General features: G+C 51.1%; 1 protein-coding gene and 1 long non-coding RNA gene across 2 annotated transcripts; one reads left to right on the top strand and one right to left on the bottom strand.

Annotated features, from left to right (window-relative positions):
* Positions 1–7,578: 7,578 nt before the first annotated feature.
* LOC112882986 lies at positions 7,579–8,662 on the top strand. Its single transcript, XM_025948186.1, has one exon. It carries the CDS (start codon positions 8,044–8,046, stop codon positions 8,551–8,553), a length of 510 nt encoding a protein of 169 aa, XP_025803971.1. The 5' UTR covers positions 7,579–8,043; the 3' UTR covers positions 8,554–8,662.
* A 420-nt stretch (positions 8,663–9,082) lies between these two features.
* LOC112883526 lies at positions 9,083–12,300 on the bottom strand. Its single transcript, XR_003226861.1, has 5 exons — positions 12,021–12,300; positions 11,413–11,595; positions 10,715–10,826; positions 10,405–10,589; positions 9,083–10,318 (listed from the first exon to the last, which is right to left on the bottom strand). It is a non-coding gene; the product is annotated as an uncharacterized LOC112883526 (long non-coding RNA).
* Positions 12,301–18,604: the final 6,304 nt, after the last annotated feature.

Raw genomic sequence — 18,604 nt, 5'->3', positions numbered from 1 at the left:
CTCAGATGGACATTTCTTGAACCCAAGAACACCCAGCTTATCATCTAGCTTTTGATTCCAGGCGCGAGGTGCTTGATGCAAACCATATAAAGCTTTGTGTAGTCAGTATACCTTGTGTTCTTGCCCTGCTTGGACAAAACCCGGTGCCTGTTCTACGAACACCACTTCTTGCAGATCGCCGTTCAAGAACGCTGTCTTGACGTCCATATGGTGAACCTCCCAGCCCTCATGAGCAGCTAGGGCCAGGAGCAGCCGCACTGCCTCCATCCGCGCCACCGGTGCAAAGACTTCATCGTAGTCAATGCCGTGGCGCTGTGCGTACCCCTTCACAACGAGCCGCGCCTTGTGCCTTACCACCGCGCCGTGCTCGTCACTCTTCACCTTGAACACCCATTTGAACCCAATGGCACGCTGGCCTTGTGGAAGCTCAGTGAGTGTCCACGTGCGGTTCTCCTCGATCGACCGCAACTCCTCCTCCATCACTCGGCGCCAGCACACCTCCTTCTGTAACTGTGCCAAGGATGCAGGCTCCTCCACGCTCACCGCCAGCAACCTGCCATCGCCAAGATCACGAACGGCATAGCCCGGCAGTGATCCCGGCCCCATGACATCATCCATTTCACGAAACCGCAGTGGCACATCGTCGTCGTGGTCGGCGTCCAGTTTATCGCCTTGGAGAGGTGGAGGCGTCACGAAGTGGACAGGCGGTGTCGAGGCTGAAGGTGTCATTGTTGCAGCAGGGGGCGTTCCTGGCGGCGACGCGCTCGGTCCATCCCGCCAAGCCGATGTCGCAACAAGGGGCGTGCCCGGCGTCGCAGCTTCCTCGCCCGACATCTCCTCTTGTTCACCAGGTGCGTACCTTGTGGTGAACTCGACGGTGAAGGTGTCGTCAACGTTCCCGGCTGCCGTGCCACCTTCCTCATCATGGGACCAGTCCCACTGCGCCTCCTCGTTGAAGATCACGTCCCTGGTGATGTGGACGCGACCCGTGACAGGATCATAGGCCCTGTACGCCTTGGTTCCCCGCTCGTAGCCGACAAAGATCATCTTGCGCCCACGATCCTCCAGCTTCTTGAGGTGTGGAGTCGTGTTCCGCACATAGGCGAGGCAGCCAAACGTCTTCAGGTGATGGACCGCCGGCTTCTTTCCATACCAAGCTTCGAACGGCGTCATGCCTGTCACACTCTTGGTCGGGCACCGGTTGAGGATGTAGACCACGGTGTTCACCGCCTCACCCCAAAACCAGCCCAGCAACCCCTTCGCCTTGAGCATGCTCTGGGCCATTGCCACCACCATGCCGTTTCGCCGTTCGACGACACCATTTTGCTGCGGGCTGTAGGAAGCAGTGAGCTGCCGTCGCACCCCTTCAGCTGCACAATACTCCACGAACTCAACTGAGGTGAATTCACCACCCCGATCGGTCCGGAGCACCCCTAGCTTCAGGCCTGACTCCGCCTCTGCACGTCCCTGGAACATCTTGATCGCCGCGGCTGCCTGATCCTTAGTCGACATCACCGACAGCCACATGAAACGGCTCTTGTCGTCCACTAGCAGCAGGAAGTACCCGCCGCCGCTCGGTGTCGCCGGCAAAATGGGCCCGTAGAGGTCGCCGTGCACTATCTCCAGTGTGCGCTCGGCCCGGCACTACGCCACCGCCAGGAACGGGTTCCGCCGCTGCTTGCCTGCGAGACAAGCGTCGCACAGCTTGTTCACCTGTTCGATCGATGGCAGGCCGCGAACCATCTCCTCCCGCGCCAGCTTCCGTAGCGCTTTCATGTTGACGTGGCCCATCCGTGCGTGCCATCGCCAAGCATCCTCCTTGCCGCGTGCCTCGAGACACACCGGCCGTGCAACATCGAGGTCGAGCACGTACAGCCGGTCCGGCCTGCGTAGCACCCGTGCTAGCAGCCTCCGGCTCTGCTCACGGATCGTCAGAACGCCGTTGTCGATATTGATCTTGTACCCCGCCTCGTCCAGTTGCCCGATGCTGATGATGTTCGACGTGAGGCGGGGAATGTAGTAGACGCCGGCGAACGAGCGGTGCTCCCCGTTCTTGCAGTTGAACAGCACTGTCCCGCAGCCTTCGATCTTCGCCACTGAGCTGTCTCCGAAGCTCACGGACCCGCGCACCGCCGTGTCCAACTCCGCGAACGCCATCCAAGCGCCCGACATGTGATTCGTCGCCCCGGTGTCGAGCACCCACGATGTTGTGTCGCGGTTCTTCTCCTCCCCACTGAGGTGCACGAGCACCTTGTGCTCGACGAGCCGCACCTGGGAGCCGGATCCCGTGCCCCACCTCGCCGTCGCCGCACCGGATGGCGCGACCGCCGCCCGAAGTGGATCTGGGCGTGCTCCTCCTGGTGATGTCGATGCTGCAACTAGGAGAGTCGCCGTGGCTGCCTCTTCGGGCTCCTCCTTGGGGCTCCCGCCCAAGGGATCAGCCGGCGCCGATGCTGAGCCACCACCACCGGCGGCAGCGGAGACGGAGCTGCGGTGGGGATGGGGAGAAGTGGCGTTGACCTCACCAGAAGCAACGAGGCCTCCTCCTCATCTTGGATGACGTGGGCCTGCTCGTTCTTGGGCCGAGACGGGCAATCTCGGGCCTAGTGGCCAGTCTTCCTGCATCGCCGGCACTGATCCTTCCCGATCTTGGCCGGCCCAGTTGAAGAGGACGACCCGGAATCGCCGCCGCGGCCTCTTCTGCGTCCACGCCTTCCTTCCCGGCGTGCAGAGCTCCCACCCGCACCGCCGCTGGAGATGTTCTCGGCCTCCCGCTGCCTCCGACGCGCGTTCCACTCCTCCTCTGTGAGGTACAGCTTGCCGTCGTGGAGCAGCGAAGACGGCGGTCCCTCAAACAACTCCTCCGCCGCCTTGAGTCGCCCAGTCAGGTCCGCCATGGAGAGCGTGGATGTGTCGAGGAGCGTGCGGATCGTGACCACGATCTGCTTGAACCACGGTGGCACACTCCGCAGCATCTTCTCCACGATCTTGCTCTCCAACAGCACCTCGCTGAGAGTTGCAAGGGAAGCCTGCATGCCGGTCAGTCGAAGCGCATAGTCCTCCACCGACTCACCGTCCTTGAACGTGGCGAGTTCGAACTCATGCAGCAGTTGTTGTGCGGTGTTCTTCCTCACACGATCGTCACCGACGCGCAACGTGTTGATGGTGTCCCACGCCTCCTTTGCCGTGTCCTTGTCGGTGATTGCCGTTGCCAACTCCGGTGGCACGGCGCTGCAGATCACGTCGAGCGCCTCGATGTCGTCGTCCGGACCAGCGTCGCCAACCTCGATCGCCCGCCAGAGGTGTCGAGCTCTGAGCTTCACCTTCATCAGCCGTGCCCAGTCGGTGTAGTTCGTTTTGGTGAGGACGGGGTAGCTAGTCCCGCCGCGCACCTCTCGAACAACCCGCTGAATCACGACATCGCCGCCCTTGGCTCCGCTTGCTCCCACACTCTCGAGCTTTCTGGTCTTCTTCTCGCCTCCTTTCGGCGACGACGGCGGAGTGCCCGTCATCGCCCACTCGATCACGCGATGACGATTCCAACGACGAAACCTCGCCGCGATCGATCCCCGGCCCGCAACCGGCTCTGATGCCACTTGTCAGAGATCGCCGGACGGGTGAAAGTCAAATACTGTAGAGCACCTGCCAGGCTGCGGTACTGAGTAGCGTCATCAACGGGAGGTCCATCTGCAGATAATTTGGAGTGGAGATCAACAGGTGTGCTGCACGGCTTGCACGCGCTCATCCCGGCGCGCTCCAAAATATCTTGAGTGTACTGTCGTTGAGAGAGAAACAGACCATTGGCAGAGCGTGTCACAGAAATGCCCAAAAAATGGTGAAGCTGGCCCATGTCCATCATAGCAAACTCACGCTGGAGAGCCCCAATCACATGCTGAAGAAACTTGGCAGAGGAGGCAGTGAGAACAATATCATCCACATACAGCAGCAAATAGGCAGTGTCTGACCCTCGGCGATAGATGAACAGTGAACTATCTGACTTGGTTTCAGCAAATCCAAGGGAAAAAAGATGGGATGCGAACCTGTGATGCCAAGCACGAGGAGCCTGCTTCAAGCCATATAGAGATTTGTTGAGCCGACAGATAAGATCCTGACAAGAGGAATCCACAAAACCAGAGGGTTGTATGCAGTACACTGTCTCGGTGAGGGTGCCATGTAAGAATGCATTCTTCACATCTAGCTGATGAATGGGCCAGTCTTGAGAGAGAGCCAAAGAGAGAACAACTCAAACTGTCGCAAGCTTGACAACTAGACTGAAAGTCTCATCATAATCCACACCGGGGCACTGGGTAAAACCTTGGAGGACCCAGCGAGCCTTGTAGCAATCAAGAGACCCATCTGCGAGCAGTTTGTGTCAAAAAATCCACTTGCCAGTTACCACATTGACCCCAGGAGGACGTGCTACTAAACTCCAGGTGTCATTGGCAAGTAGAGCATCATACTCAGCTTGCATAGCGGAGCGCCAATTGGGGTCTGACAATGCATCACGAACGGAGCGAGGCAGTGGCGACATAGGCACAGCATGGAGGTTGAGGCGATCCACGGGCTGTGCAATGCCGGCTTTGCCGCGAGTGCGCATGGGATGCGCATTGGCGACAGGGGTGATGGAGACCGGGCGAGTGTCGGCCGTGCGACCGGTGGCCGCGGTGCTGCTGGCAACGGCCCGCGCAGGATGCACGGGGGCAGCAGCACCCGGTGATGCGGTCGGCGAGGCGGCAGGGGCGCTACTAGCAGCAGCATGTGCAGGGTGCACAGGGGCAGCAGCGCCGGTCGACGTGGCGGAAGTCCCGGGAGAGGGACTGGGGGTCCCCAATCTAGTGCTCATCTGCGCGGGAGGAGGCGTGGGTGCCTCTACACGCCCATGGGCGACGTGAGGTGTACCTGCATGCACAAGTCTTGCTCCAGGAATAGGAGCGGTTAGATCATGTTCATCAAGGAGAAAATCCAAGGCGGAGGATGCCATGGGAGTGGTAGACATGTCGGCGAAAGGGAAGAAGGACTCGTCAAAAACGACATGTCTAGAAATAAGAATGCGGTTCGATTCAAGCTCGAGACACCGATAGCCTTTGTGTTCCGAGGAATAGCCGAGAAAAACACATAAGGAGGAGCGGGGGGCAAGTTTGTGAGGTGCTGTGGAGGACATGTTAGGATAATAGGCACACCCAAAGACTTTAAGATGATCATAGGAGGGTTGGGAGGAAAAGAGGGCCCTATATGGTGTGGAGAAGGCAAGGGTTTTAGTGGGGAACCGATTCACAAGATATGTCGCAGTGTGAAGGGCTTCAACCCAATAAGCTGGAGGGAGACTTGCCTGAAACAAAAAGAGAATGCAGAATGTCATTTATGGTGCGAAGAGAACGTTCTGCTTTCCCATTTTGCTGAGAAGTGTAGGGGCACGACATGCGTAAGGCAATGCCATGGGAGAGAAAGAACGTGCGGGCCTGGGAATTATCAAATTCACGGCCATTATTGCACTGGACGCTCTTGATGGTGGTGCCGAATTGGGTGCGAATATAAGTGAAAAAATTTGCAAGTGTGGAAAAAATCTCGGATTTTAGGCAGAGCGGAAACGTCCAAATGTAGTGGGAGCAATCATCAAGAATTACCAAATAATATTTATAGCCCGACACACTAACAATTGGGGAGGTCCATAAATCACAGTGTATTAAATCAAAATTATGAGAAGCTCGAGAGCTAGATGAACTGAACGGCAAACGTGCATGACGACCAAGTTGGCACGCATGACATGTGGTTGACATCATCTTTATTACAGGAAATGACACTGGAGGTAATAAGTTTGTACAAAGCTTGACGCCCAAGATGACCGAGATGGCGATGCCACAAGGAGGTGGGTGTAGCGAGGAATGCAGAGGTGCTGGTGGAGGGTGCATAGAACGGGTAGAGATCACCGGAGCTATTGCACATGGCGATCACGTTCCTGGTTTGCAAATCCTTCACAGAAAGGCCAAAGGGATCAAACTCAATGGAGCAATTATTGTCGGTGGTAAAATGATGAATAAAAATTAAATTCTTAATAATGTGAGGAGACACCAGCACATTATTGAGAACTAAATTGCGATGCGGGAAAGAAAGAGTGTGTGATCCAGTGGCTGTGACAGGAAGCAAGGCACCGTTTCCCACAATGACAGGAAGCAAGGCACCGTTTCACACCTGTACAAGTAGCAGGATCCAAAGCACCAGCAGCACTCCCACTGTTACAAGTAGAAGGTGCCAAGGCACTCACACGAGAAGCCAAGGCGAGTCCGGCGACCACGTGTCCGTGAGGAGGCATGGTTCCGGTGATGCTAGGAATACATGAAAGAAGAAAATTAGGAAAAAGAGGAATTACAGTATAATCAAGTTGCACATGTTTGGATTTCCAATTTTACGATATCAACGATAAGGCTGCGAAGCGCGATGTTTGGAGTTTCAAATTTTCAATTTTCTCAATTGAAACATGTTGAAACTATAACTATAATAGTATAGTACACCATCTTTAACTAAAGTAAAACTAATGATATATATTAGACGATTCGCCTGTTTGCTCACAGCTCACCTGCAGTCCTGGATCATATGCAGGGGCCAATCCAGGAGGAAAATTTAGTAGGGGGACGACGATTGCATTGCATACCTTGTTTCCCTTGCTGCTGCGAACTTGCTGCCCTGCCTTGCCGACTTGCCGCTCGCCGCCTCACCCGCTTGATGTCGTTGCCGCTTGCCCGCAGGGGCGAACCGCCGGATACCCAACTCCCACAGGCAGACAAGGCCGAGCCGGCCAGGGACACGGCCCCTCATCCTCACGTCGCCCGGCCGCCGCGCGCCGGCGCGCCCTGCCCCCGCACCGCCCGACAGCCTCATGGCCTCGCTGCAGTCGCTCGCCCTCACGTCGCGCAGGCAGCGCGCGTGCTCGGCCTGCGGCCGCCGCCGCCGCCGCTTCGCTCGTGCGTGCGATTTGGTGGGGTATTGGCAGTTTGGGGCTTGTGGGCTGTGGCTGCTGGCAGCGTCTTGAAGCTCAATAGGGAATAGAAATCCATTATTCTTCCCTGCGGCCCTGCTAGCCCAATACGCATTGCGTGGCCGATTATCCCCTGCTGGCCCATATGCGCAGAAAGTAATTTCCCTATTTCAATGGTGCACAACCCTATTCAGAGTTCTAGCAAACAGAGACTACGCACTATGGCCAACAAATGGATGCGTAAAAGTTTAGCTCATAGCATTTCTTGCTTTGGATCGCACGTTTGCATCATGGGCCTTAGCTCCAACCAATTATTTGAAATTTTAAGAAGTGGTGCCTGGAGCAAATAAACAATTCCTAGCCATGGTGTTACATTTTTGACCCTTGGCATTCTGACCCCTCTTGTTGGTCATCGTAGCAAAATGATCGGCCAAACTCCTGCATATGATTCAGTGCAAATTTTTAATATGGTATATATGAATGCGATAACTGATATGCAAACTGCACAAGAAAGTAATCCATCTATCCCAAATTATAGGTCGTTTTGTTTTTTAGATGCATAGCAGTAGCATACCTTTGTACATGGCTTAGAAGAAGCTATTTTTTAGTTTACTTGTAAGAGAGATAAGGGCACAAAAGGCTTGCAGTAAAGTTACTCCTGTCAAAAACCACCTGTTTTGCTAGATGCATGTATTGCTTCTTTACTAAATCATCTGTTCTAATAATAAGAAAACTATCTGCATCAGTACAGAAGAAAAAATGTCGCGTAAAATTGCAGGTCAAGGTCAAACGGGTCACAGCTGAAGCATGAGCAACCTGCAAAGTCACTACAACGTATTCATCCTGCAAAACCCCCGGCAATCTCATGCTGTCATCTGATCCCCATCCTAACCTCCACCAATAAAACAATGGAGACCAAAAAGCACCAGATTCCCTCCTAAACAACCTTCAGAACCACTACTTAAACCCCCCCTCAGAAATGCCACCAAAACCATTCCTCTGATCGAAAAGCAAAAACACGCCGAGAAGCCATCATCTTCTCCTGGACCTCTGAAGAAAAAATCACCGCCATGGACATGAGGAAGAGATCGTCATCACCATTGCCTTCTCTGAACGCGCCGTCCTTGGCCCTCCTCCTGCTGCTCGTCTTCATTGCAGCAGAAAGCAGCGGCCGCCACCGCGCCAAGGCGCAGGTGTTCTGCCGGTCGCAGTTCAACCTGGCCAACGAGGCCTGCAGCCTGCGCACCTTCTCCGGCCCCAACCCGGCGCAGCCGCTGCAGCTGCACAGCAACGGCTCCTCGGCGTCCTACGAGGTGCAGGCGGACCACCACGACCATGACCACGGCCACGCCCACGAGCGGGAGCGGGAGCACACCGCCCACAGGCGGCGGCACGGCCTCGGGCATGGCGGCCGCGACCCCTACGACACCGCCTGCTGCCGTCGCCTCATGGGCATTGACAACGCCTGCATCTGCCAGGCCATGTCCTTCCTCCCGGTGTTCATGAGCAAGGTCAAGCACGCCATCAAGCTCAGCCCCGTCCCTGGATGCGACGTCTCCTTCGAGTGTGGTGCCATCTAGTGAACTCAAGCTGGCAAGGGCGGCAGCATCACTCGGAACCATTTTTGGGTTCTTGGTGCCTAACTTTTGAAACACAATAAACATATAGGGAAAACTATGCTTCATCACCTTTTTGAATTAGAGTGTGGTAGCATTAGACATATATGTAATCCATTCACTATATAAACTGCATTGGGAGCAAATTATGCATAATGTTATCCTAATAGCTTTACTAAATGTTTTTGGAGCTTAAAGTAATGTTCTGAAGAAAGTGGATCTCCAATTTGTATTTCAGATACTACTACGCTTCCAGGGTATGTTGTTGCAGATGCGCAAACTCTTGTCACAACTTCAATGTATAAAATGCCAATATACAAACCTTTTTTAAATCCAAATTTCAGCAGTTCTATATCAGAAGACTCAAGACAAAGAAAAAAAAAGAATGGATAACTTCTCTTAGGACGATTATCAAAAGGATGTAGACATGCACAGATGCTGAATCAGTGTCAGCTCTGAAATTAGAATATGTAATATCAAAAGGATGTAGACATGCACAGATGCTGAATCAGTGTCAGCTCTGAAATTAGAATATGTACATACTGCTGAAAACTTGTTGCATATTAGCACTCTCAGACAAGTTACTCTATGAACTGTACAGTTTCCGACAAAATTTGGAGATCAACTTGTTTACAGATCCCATCAATATGCACCCACTAATCTGCGGTCAGACTGAAATCTGGAGCCACTGCAGCATTCAGAGTTGCAGACAACTCAGAGCAGATTCCTGCACAATAAACACCATCAAGAGCACGATTGCGCTGAATAGAAGTACCCATCAATGTGCGATGATTTCACCAAGACCCAGAGTTCTTTAGAAAGCATCTTCGATGAACCTCACAGCAACTCGAGTTCATGCTCCATTGAAGTGAAGTCAAACCCACTCCAATCAAGCTCTGCATCCAGATCGAACTCTGGGTCATTGATTGGAAGTGGCAGGTGGCTAATGTCAGCCAGGCCAATATAGTCATCATCCAGAGGTTTGTATGTAGCGCCAATAAAATCACTGGCTTTGAACATATCTTCTGGCTTGGTGAAATCATCAGGCGGCAGTCCATCAGCTGGCCTCACAGAGTCACTGACGGGATGCTCATCTTTCAGGTTTAGCATGACATTTTCTGGAATCTCCGAAGGTTTGAGGGAGAAATTCCGTAAGCTTTCATCTATAGGATCACAGTGTACCTCCATTAATGATCCTTCTCTGTTCTGAGCTTTTTGTGCCTTCTGCTTGCATGATACAGATGAAGAAATGCAGGAAACCAAGGACAAGCTGGACAAGGCTGCATGTTCTGACACGGGCGGCTGAGCTTTCAGGGCTAGCATCTCTGCACGGAACTTGTTCCATTTTGCCTGATATGCTGCAGCAGCCTCCTCCTCCGTGTTATGCAAACTATACTCCCGTTTCTTTGTCAAAGGATTGCGAATCTCTGCTTGCCACCGACCCGACTCCCGCAGGCGCACACCACGGTACTTGCTCGATGATACCTTCTTCTCTGGACCATCCAGATCCTTCATTCCAGATGGCATGATAGTTTTTTGAGGTTTTGAGGTTTTACAATTCTTTATTGGAACTAGCACCACTCCTATAATTTTCTTTTCTGTCTTTGGGTTTTGATCATCTTCATCACCGGAGGAATCGGTTGCATCAGGATCAGAGCAGAAAATGCGGACCTTCCGCATAGGGGGCATCTTCCTGGAGCGCAACATCCAGATCCCAAGCAACAGCAATCTGTATACATGCCTGGTGACTTCATCAAATATGCTAAAACAAGAATACAATTGCAAAGATGTGAAAGAGAATATGCATCCACGTACCAAGGAAGACGTGTCTACAACTGCAGTACCCAATCTACCAAATTATAAAGAGGATTGTCTCTTAACTTCTGATCTGAACTGGACAAAGGGAGATTAGTTTTCTTCACCGAAGTTTCAGAATTTCAAATTCAGGATGACTGTTTGAATTGAGGAGGGGTGCCAAATTCAACCGACCCAAACCAAACCTGAGAGCATTTAGACCAGTCAAGATTGTAAGACAAGGGCTCATCCAAGTTAAAATATGGGAAATAGCAGATACTAATTCACACTTTATTTGTTCTAAGTATTATTTCCTCTGCTTACCACTTACCAAGATTGATTGTGATTGGGGGATTCTTCAACTTGTACTGCCTCACGTACAAGAAAATAAAAGGCAAGGGTCTAAATGCAGGAACCCAGAGTACTTCATCCCAAATCTGAATCTGAAATCAACATACATTACTATAGAAAAGTTTCACTGAAATACGAACACTACTTGAATATTAAGCTCTTGCAATACATGAGCCAGCAGATATGAACTGATGCAAACCTCCATCTTTGCATAAACAAATGAGGTAATATTATTATGTTCACATAGAACGTAGAGTTTTGTGCAGCTCAACACTGAAATCAGACCAGGCACCGCAACATGGTAATCGCTAAATTTGTCAGATGAGCAAAACTAATCTGATTAGACTGAACAAGCAGTGAATTATTGCAAAAACATGGGAACAGGTGATCAGTTAAGTCATGGCAACAGAAAAAATCTTTGATGCTTTACATTAAAAAACCAAGCATACGTGACTGCTAAATAGAGGGAACTACGAATATAACAGCAGCAATGGAAGACAGAAAGTACCTACACACATATAGTCAACAGAAACATTACAGAAACCTTTCGAACTTTGGCACGTAAACGCAAGATTAACAGTGTTTGATAGTACGTTACCAGGGCAGAGCTACAACAGGGAAATAAAGATTCTCATCGACTTAGTCGTAACTCAATCAGGCATGTGAAAATAAAGTTACCTGGATACCCTGGAATACCCGCACTCCCGGCGCCCCTCAGCCAAGGCTGGAGGAGAAGGGAGCAAGAGGAGGCTGGTGGCGACGGGAGCTCAGAACCATGGAGCTGCGGCAGGGCAGGCGACATAAATCAACAGCGCGCGCGTTCCGCGAGGCGGCGAGGGCTACTGCACTCCTGCTCTTCTGCTGCTCGTCGCACAAACACCATGAATAATAATAATGTGTCAGATCCCAACCAAGAAGTGGAACTGTGAAATTAGAGATAAGAACCAAAGGGGAAACAAAGATTCCATCTTTTCCGCTAACAGATATGGCCATATGGGAAAGAAACAGAAAAATCTCGGAACTGGAGTAACGCACAAGGAAAATCGCCGGAAAAACGAAAAAGAAGAGAAAAATAGATGGAAATTATAGATTACCCGACCGAATCCCGCAAGAAAGAGAAGGGGGGAAGATGCAATCTTTCCCGGAACAAGAAACAGGGGAGGCGGCGAGAAATAAGGACCAACCGAAACCCGAATACCCGATATCCCAGGCAGGGGCAAAATCAATCGGCTGATCGGCTGGACTCAGGAAAGAAGACCCGCATCTCGATTCGACTCGCCACTTACACGAGAGCGCGTGCAACGGCGACCTCCGGAGCCCGGACCGGGGAACTGATGACTGGGGAGGTGGAGCTGGCGGAATTGGAGCGAATCAGGGGGAGAAGCAGCTCCGAGCTTTGATCCGGAGGGCGCGGCGGATGGGATCGGAAGGCAGGGGACGGCTTTGGATTCTTGATTTCTCCGGGAGGGGAGGGAAGTGGATGACGGCGAGGGGTTTTAATGGCTTCCGTTCCGTGGGAAGAGGCGGAGGGAGATGACGGGGCGCTGCGAGGCGAAACGTGTGTGTGAGCAGACGCAACGGTCATAGGCTCATAGCCCTTGATAGGGTCCTCCGGCACTAGCGCCAATGATGCCGGCGATGGGTTTTGAATTTATTTTTTATCCTTCGAGTTCTTCCTTAGATCATCCTACGAGTATTTGACGATCACCGTGCTAGGGACAGGTATCCCGGAAAATCTATTCATCACGCGTATCAATGCCTATCATGTATCACTGCCGCAGCCGGTAGTTGTGCCGCCGCCTGGTTAGGGTGGTTAGGGTTTGGTGTTGCTGGGTTCCATAGGTACGGATCTATAGATGGTCGTAGGGAGGTCGCCAAACCAGCGGTGGAGCTGGTGAGACGACGGCGAGGTGGGGTGGTGGGAACACCGTCTGCTAGGGCAGCGGGAGATAGCGGCCGGGCGGGGATGGTGGTGGGGGAGCTCAGGCCGGAAGTAAAAATACGATGAGATTAGCGTTGGCGGCAGTGGAGGGTGGAGGCTGAGGCGCCGGAGCGGCGCTAGAGCCGGGGAGGCGGTGGATGGCGGGGGAGCCTTCTGCGACGGCAGCGCCACCACTCACGCACGCTGGAAGTAGCGCCACCACTCACGCACGGGGGCAGTGACCTAACTGCAGGGTGAAGTACTGCAGAGGACGTCCTCTTGACTCAAAATGCTGCTTAAATCTTAATACAACATTTGGTCGAAATGCAAGTTATATTTGGCATTTGGCATGGTTTATGAGGTGAAACATTCACTAGCAATTTCTATGAAAATACTACTGGAAAAACAAAATCTAAAGTATTAATATTATTGAGACCAATATGCATTGATGGTCAAAAACTTTGAATTTTTTGTCTGCATAACACTTTATGTATTGATAGTCAAAATTGAGAATTATTTACTCTGGTAAGGATCTTAAAACATCTTTGCTTTCGGATTTGAGGGAGGTCAGCTTTTGGTCCTTTGCAAAAAATTCATGTTGCATCCTCGACTCGGAACTCAGTTCCGATAGGGTTCTTTCTATTTATTTGACATAATAAATTGTCTTTCTTTGCGACTGTTAACTTCGTAAGAATTCAACTTCAAATTTAACTCATAAGTATATTACTATCTTTGATCCATAATATAAGTTAAATTATGGTTCTTATTGGTTAAATCTCTTTGAAATTTGACCGATGATATCTAAAAGCCACATAGATACCACAAGATTAATATACCACCGTGGTACCCACCATTAAGGCCGGTTGGACCTTATACACTCCGCATGCCCTAATGCCGCCCAAGCATCGAAATCTGACCAACCAACATAGTGTAATTTGGTTGTCTCCAACTTTGGTACACGTGCAAAATTAATGTGACTAAACTAAACAAGCACAAAATTATTGCATGATATGGCAATAATTTATTAACTGAATCATGGCAATAATTTTTCAACTGAATCATGACACTAAACAAACACAAGAAGCTAGGACTGTTAAGTTATTATTAACTATGCACAACATCAACAGCTTAGATGAAGGAACTACCAAATGTTAGAGAGAGAGAGAATATCATCTAATCTTAAACCGGCGCCTACATGGAAGAGTAATAGAACTTATCTCATATGCAAAGCTAGGAGCATATTATATTAGACTAAAACAGAGCAGGAAATCTTGGTGTCAGACAACCAATCGAGCAGGGAAATAAACTTACCGTGAGATCCTGAAGCGAAACCCGCAGTCTCTAGCGCCCCTCTGCCAAGGCTCGAGCAAATCAAGGCTGATGACGACGGGAGCTCAGAACCATGGAATGGTAGTAGAGCAGTCGACATAAATCAACCGGCATGCCCGTGGCGTGCAGTGGGGAGGGCTCCTTCACTCCTACTCGCTGGTTCTGTTCACATTAGAAACACCAGCACTGGGAACGGGTGACAAGAGATCGTGTGAGAATAAAATAGGAAACAACAAAGTTGGTATCTTTATTTTTTTCCCCCAAGGATGGAAAGAAAAAGAGATTACGCACCCCGTGTAATGCCCCAAGAAAATCTCCCCAAAATAAGGAAAAGCCGAGCAGAATGAAACCATACCAGATTGCCCGACCAAATCCCCCCAAGGAAGAGAAAAGAAAAAGAAAAAAAAAGACTTTCCCGCAAATAGAAAGAAACAGGGCAGGTTAGAAAAAACGAAGAGGTGGATCCAAACTGCACAGAATAACACAATCAGGCGAGCGATTCTCACGAAAGAAAGAGGGGTTGATTCGACGTGGCACACTGGAACTTACACGAGCTTGGGTGCCATGACGATCTCCAAAGCCCAACTGAAGGTTTGATTGGGTGAAACCGGTGTAGCCGGCGGGAATAGGGGCGAGCCGCCCGGAATTCAAAGACCGGATAGGACCGGGGAGGGCCCTGCGCAAGGAGCGGAGAGATTTTCAGGGCTCTTGATTTTTGCTTAGAGGGAGGGGTGGGAGCTGAAGGGGAGAGGGCACGGGGGTTTAATGATGGGCTTCCGCCAGGAGAGTAGGGTTGATGAGGAGAGGAGCAAGTTTGGCAAAACGTGTGAGGCGATGGCGCAGACCGAGTAATTATATGCGGGGACAGGGTGTGAAAAATCATAGGGCTTACACTATCCTATGTACCTCAGATTCATCTACCTGCTGCTAGGAGTACTATAGATCCAATTGTAGGTGTGGTGGATTATAAGTAATTTCTTTTCCCAAGTATATATAGTATTCATATTTTGCATTAAATATATGTGTCTCATGAGTATTACACTTTGAACTTGGTCAAAGTTCTGGTAAAAAGTCAAAATATTTTTTTGAAAAAAAAGATATACTCTCCTTTATTAATTTGGAAAATATACCCTCCTTTATTAATAGTTTTATTTCACTTGATTTAATTTATTCTATATAAGAATGATTTTTTTCAAAGTTTTAATAATAATAAAATATTATTTGGTCAAATTTGAATGATTATAAGTTAATTTGCCTATATATCTAGAAACAAATCTAGTAATAACAGTAGATACGTCACTTCCTAATAACTAGACTGACTCAGGGATAAGAGTGATTAATTAGTTTGAAATTTAGGGTGTGTTCGGTAATCCTTAGAGGGGTCTAAAAAATAGCCCGTTGAATTAGAGGTATAAAGATTTTAGATGTATATTAGAGGGGTGTTCGTTTACGGCTCTAAAACGGGGGAGAAGCACGCGGCGGGGGGAGGAGCTCGCGGCGGGGGTGAGGAGCAGGGGGCGGGGCGGCGGCGGGGGGGAAGAGCACGCGGGGGGAGGAGCTCGCGGCGGGGGGAGGAGCTCGCGGCGGGGGGGAGGAGCAGGGGGCGGGGCGGCGGCGGGGGGGAAGCGCACGCGGGGAGAGAGGGGGCCGGCGGCGCGGGGGGTGGGGGGGAGAGAGGGGACGGCGGCGCGGCGCGGGGAGGAGCAGGGGGCCGGTGGCGCGGGGAGTGGGGGGGAGGAGCAGGGGCGGCGGCGCGGCGGCGGTGCGGGGGAGGAGCACGGGGCGGGGGAGGAGCACGGGGCGGCGGCGGTGCGCGGAGGAGCAGGCGGCGGGGGAGGGGCCGCGGCGGGGGAGGCGCCGCGGCGGCTGAGGAGCGGGCGGCGGGGCGCGGGGGGAGGAGCAGGGGCGGCGGAGGAGCGGGCGGCGGAGGAGCGGGCGGCGGGGAGAGCAGGGGCGGCGGCGGGAGGAGCACGCGGGCGGCGGGGGGGGGGGGAGAAGCACGCGGCGGGGCGCGGGCGGCGGGGGGGAGGAGCACGCGGCGGGGCGCGTGGGGAGACGAGCCGAGCGGATTAGAGGGCGTTAGAGCCCTCGGAGGCTCTAAAATTTTCTGGGGGTCTAATAGAGCGCCGTTCGTTTCCGAGCCTCTAAAATTTAGAGGTTTGGCGCTATTAGATAGGGAACCGAACACACCCTTAGTGGCGGGGTGCCAGGGCGGTGGTAAAGGCAGGCACGCATCACCAGCAACAGGAACTGTCTAGACATTTTGACTTGAGATTTGAAGATACGATGTATGTTGTGCCTGAATTTATTTGGTGTTCGAAAATTGTATCATTAAATTCGTATTTCACGTATCTTTTGATACGACATTAAATCCTAATAGACCTTGTAAAAATGAAACGGGAGGAGTAGCGTGGTACTAGCGTGGTGGGAAGGGATACGAAAGATTAGTGCTAAGCAGCAGCCAGTAATGGTTGCAGCTCGAGCCACTCGCGGAGACGCAACGGCTCGTGGGGTGCATGAGAGAATAAGCTGGAGGCCCACACCGCACCACACGTCCACACCACCATCGCTAGAGACGACACGAGACGGGAGTGAGCGCGTCGCTGGCTGGCGTGACGCCTGCCGCAGAAGCAGCAGCATCTATTGCGTGCTTGACCCTCACGGTTCGCAGGCCCCACCACCCCCGGGAGCCTCGAACCGACCGACCGTCCGTACCCCGCGCGCCGCCGCTTCAATTGCATCGGAACGGTTGGCGTCCCCGGTCGACGGGCTGGATTATCCCGCTAGACCCACCGGAGCCGGCCGCGCCGTGGGCCTCCCGTGGATTTCTTGGACTCCAAGTAGCCTGAGTTCCGGTGGGGCCCACCCCGGCGCCGGTTCCCCAGGAGGCAGCACGCAGCAAGTCTGCTCCGCTGTACGAGGCGAGGCGTCACCTGCCCAGCGGAGGCGTGGCGCGCAAGGAACGCAGATTTTTTTTATTACTATTCTTTTCTTATTCTGGAACAGCAGCAAGCGAGAGCTCGGAAGAATCCGTCTCACTCGTAGGGGGCTAGGGGCCATTTGGTGAGCTCCAACAACGGTTCCGTCAGCGGCTTCAGCAAACCAGTTTCACAAATGAAATCCTTCGGAGCCGTGATTTTGCACTGCACATATGGAGCCCAAAAAGTAGCTCCTTCCTCAAACCTGCATGCAACCAAGTACCACTGCTCCTCAAGTTGAAAACAATTACGACAAATGCCACTACTGATGACGTTTTTCCTTGCACCCGTGAGCTCGGAATTGGATCGGGCACGAGGCTGTGAAACGACTGTCTTACCCCGGAACGAAATACACGATGCCAAAACATTAATTATTGCTTAAACACTATGTTTTTAATTTCAATTAACTCAAATTATAAACTAACGTAAAGTAGTCAATTCATCCGTTTAAACCAGAGCCACATACTCACGGGCATATGCGACATTTCACGTCTCACATCCGTTTTGCAAAATACAAGAGAAGCTATTTTGTCAAATATTTTGAAAACAGCTTCAGCTCCACCAAAGGGTCAACGGGCCACAACCAGAGCTATTTTAGCCACAGCCGGAGCCCTACCAAACAAACTTATAATCTCCCCCGGAAAAATACAGGCATTCCAATAGCACTTATATTTCAGATTGGTTCTGCATACGTGTGTCGTATTTCAAATATCAAAATTTGTTAGTATGCTAAATCTTAAACAATTTGTTAATATAATCGTTTTAAAATAATAAAGTTCAAATCTTAAATAAAAATGTTCCCCAAAAATTAGAGAAAACAATACACATGCATATGCAACAAGGTACTATATTCAAAGTGTTAAATTAGATTCATTGTATAAATTTCTGTTCAGCCTCAAACTTTGCATGATGGTAGATGTTTGCATGCTTTATCAATTTATATTTCTGGATAAATTTTTTATATATCAGTTGAGATGCTACCGAACTTAACATTAGATGCGTTCTTAGCCACAACCTCCTCTGCAACTCAATCATGTGGTCCATTGCTGGAGGAGCTCTTGGCTCTTGGGCCGGAGAGGAACTCAAAATCAGATGGTCCATAGCCGGAGGACCCATTGGCGTCTCTAGCCGCTCCGTGGTGACTCATGGAGGGAGCAATCCTGTCGCCGCCACCTTTATCCGTGCCTCGCCGCCTCCCCTTCCCTCCCCCGTCGATCCTGGTTACGGTGGTGGCAGCCCCAAGCCATATCTAATCATCTAGAGGTGGTAACGGATAAAGATCTAGTGTCATTTTCACAATTTAACTTCATAATTCAACTTCACAATTTAACTTGGTTCTTATATATTTTTAGCTTAAAATTGAATAAAATTAGAGCGTGATCCTTTTAGATCCCGGTCCTTAAGATTATTACAGCATCACCTCCATCCATTTAGGGCACGTAGAACAGCTAGATAGCAGCCATCTATATGAATCCACATAAGCAAAATGAGCTGACATGGCTATTATTAAATGAGAAAAGAGTATGTTGCCGTCTACTATGTTGTCTACTGCTGTGGTCCGTGCTTCCTTGCAAAACAACACCAACTAGAGTACGTTTTAACTGTCTATTTAGCTGTCCGTGTATCAAATAGACAACAACGG

Source organism: Panicum hallii, chromosome 2, assembly GCF_002211085.1.
Source record: "Panicum hallii strain FIL2 chromosome 2, PHallii_v3.1, whole genome shotgun sequence".
Lineage (NCBI taxonomy): Eukaryota > Viridiplantae > Streptophyta > Magnoliopsida > Poales > Poaceae > Panicum > Panicum hallii.
This window is presented reverse-complemented; position numbering and strand designations above follow the sequence as displayed.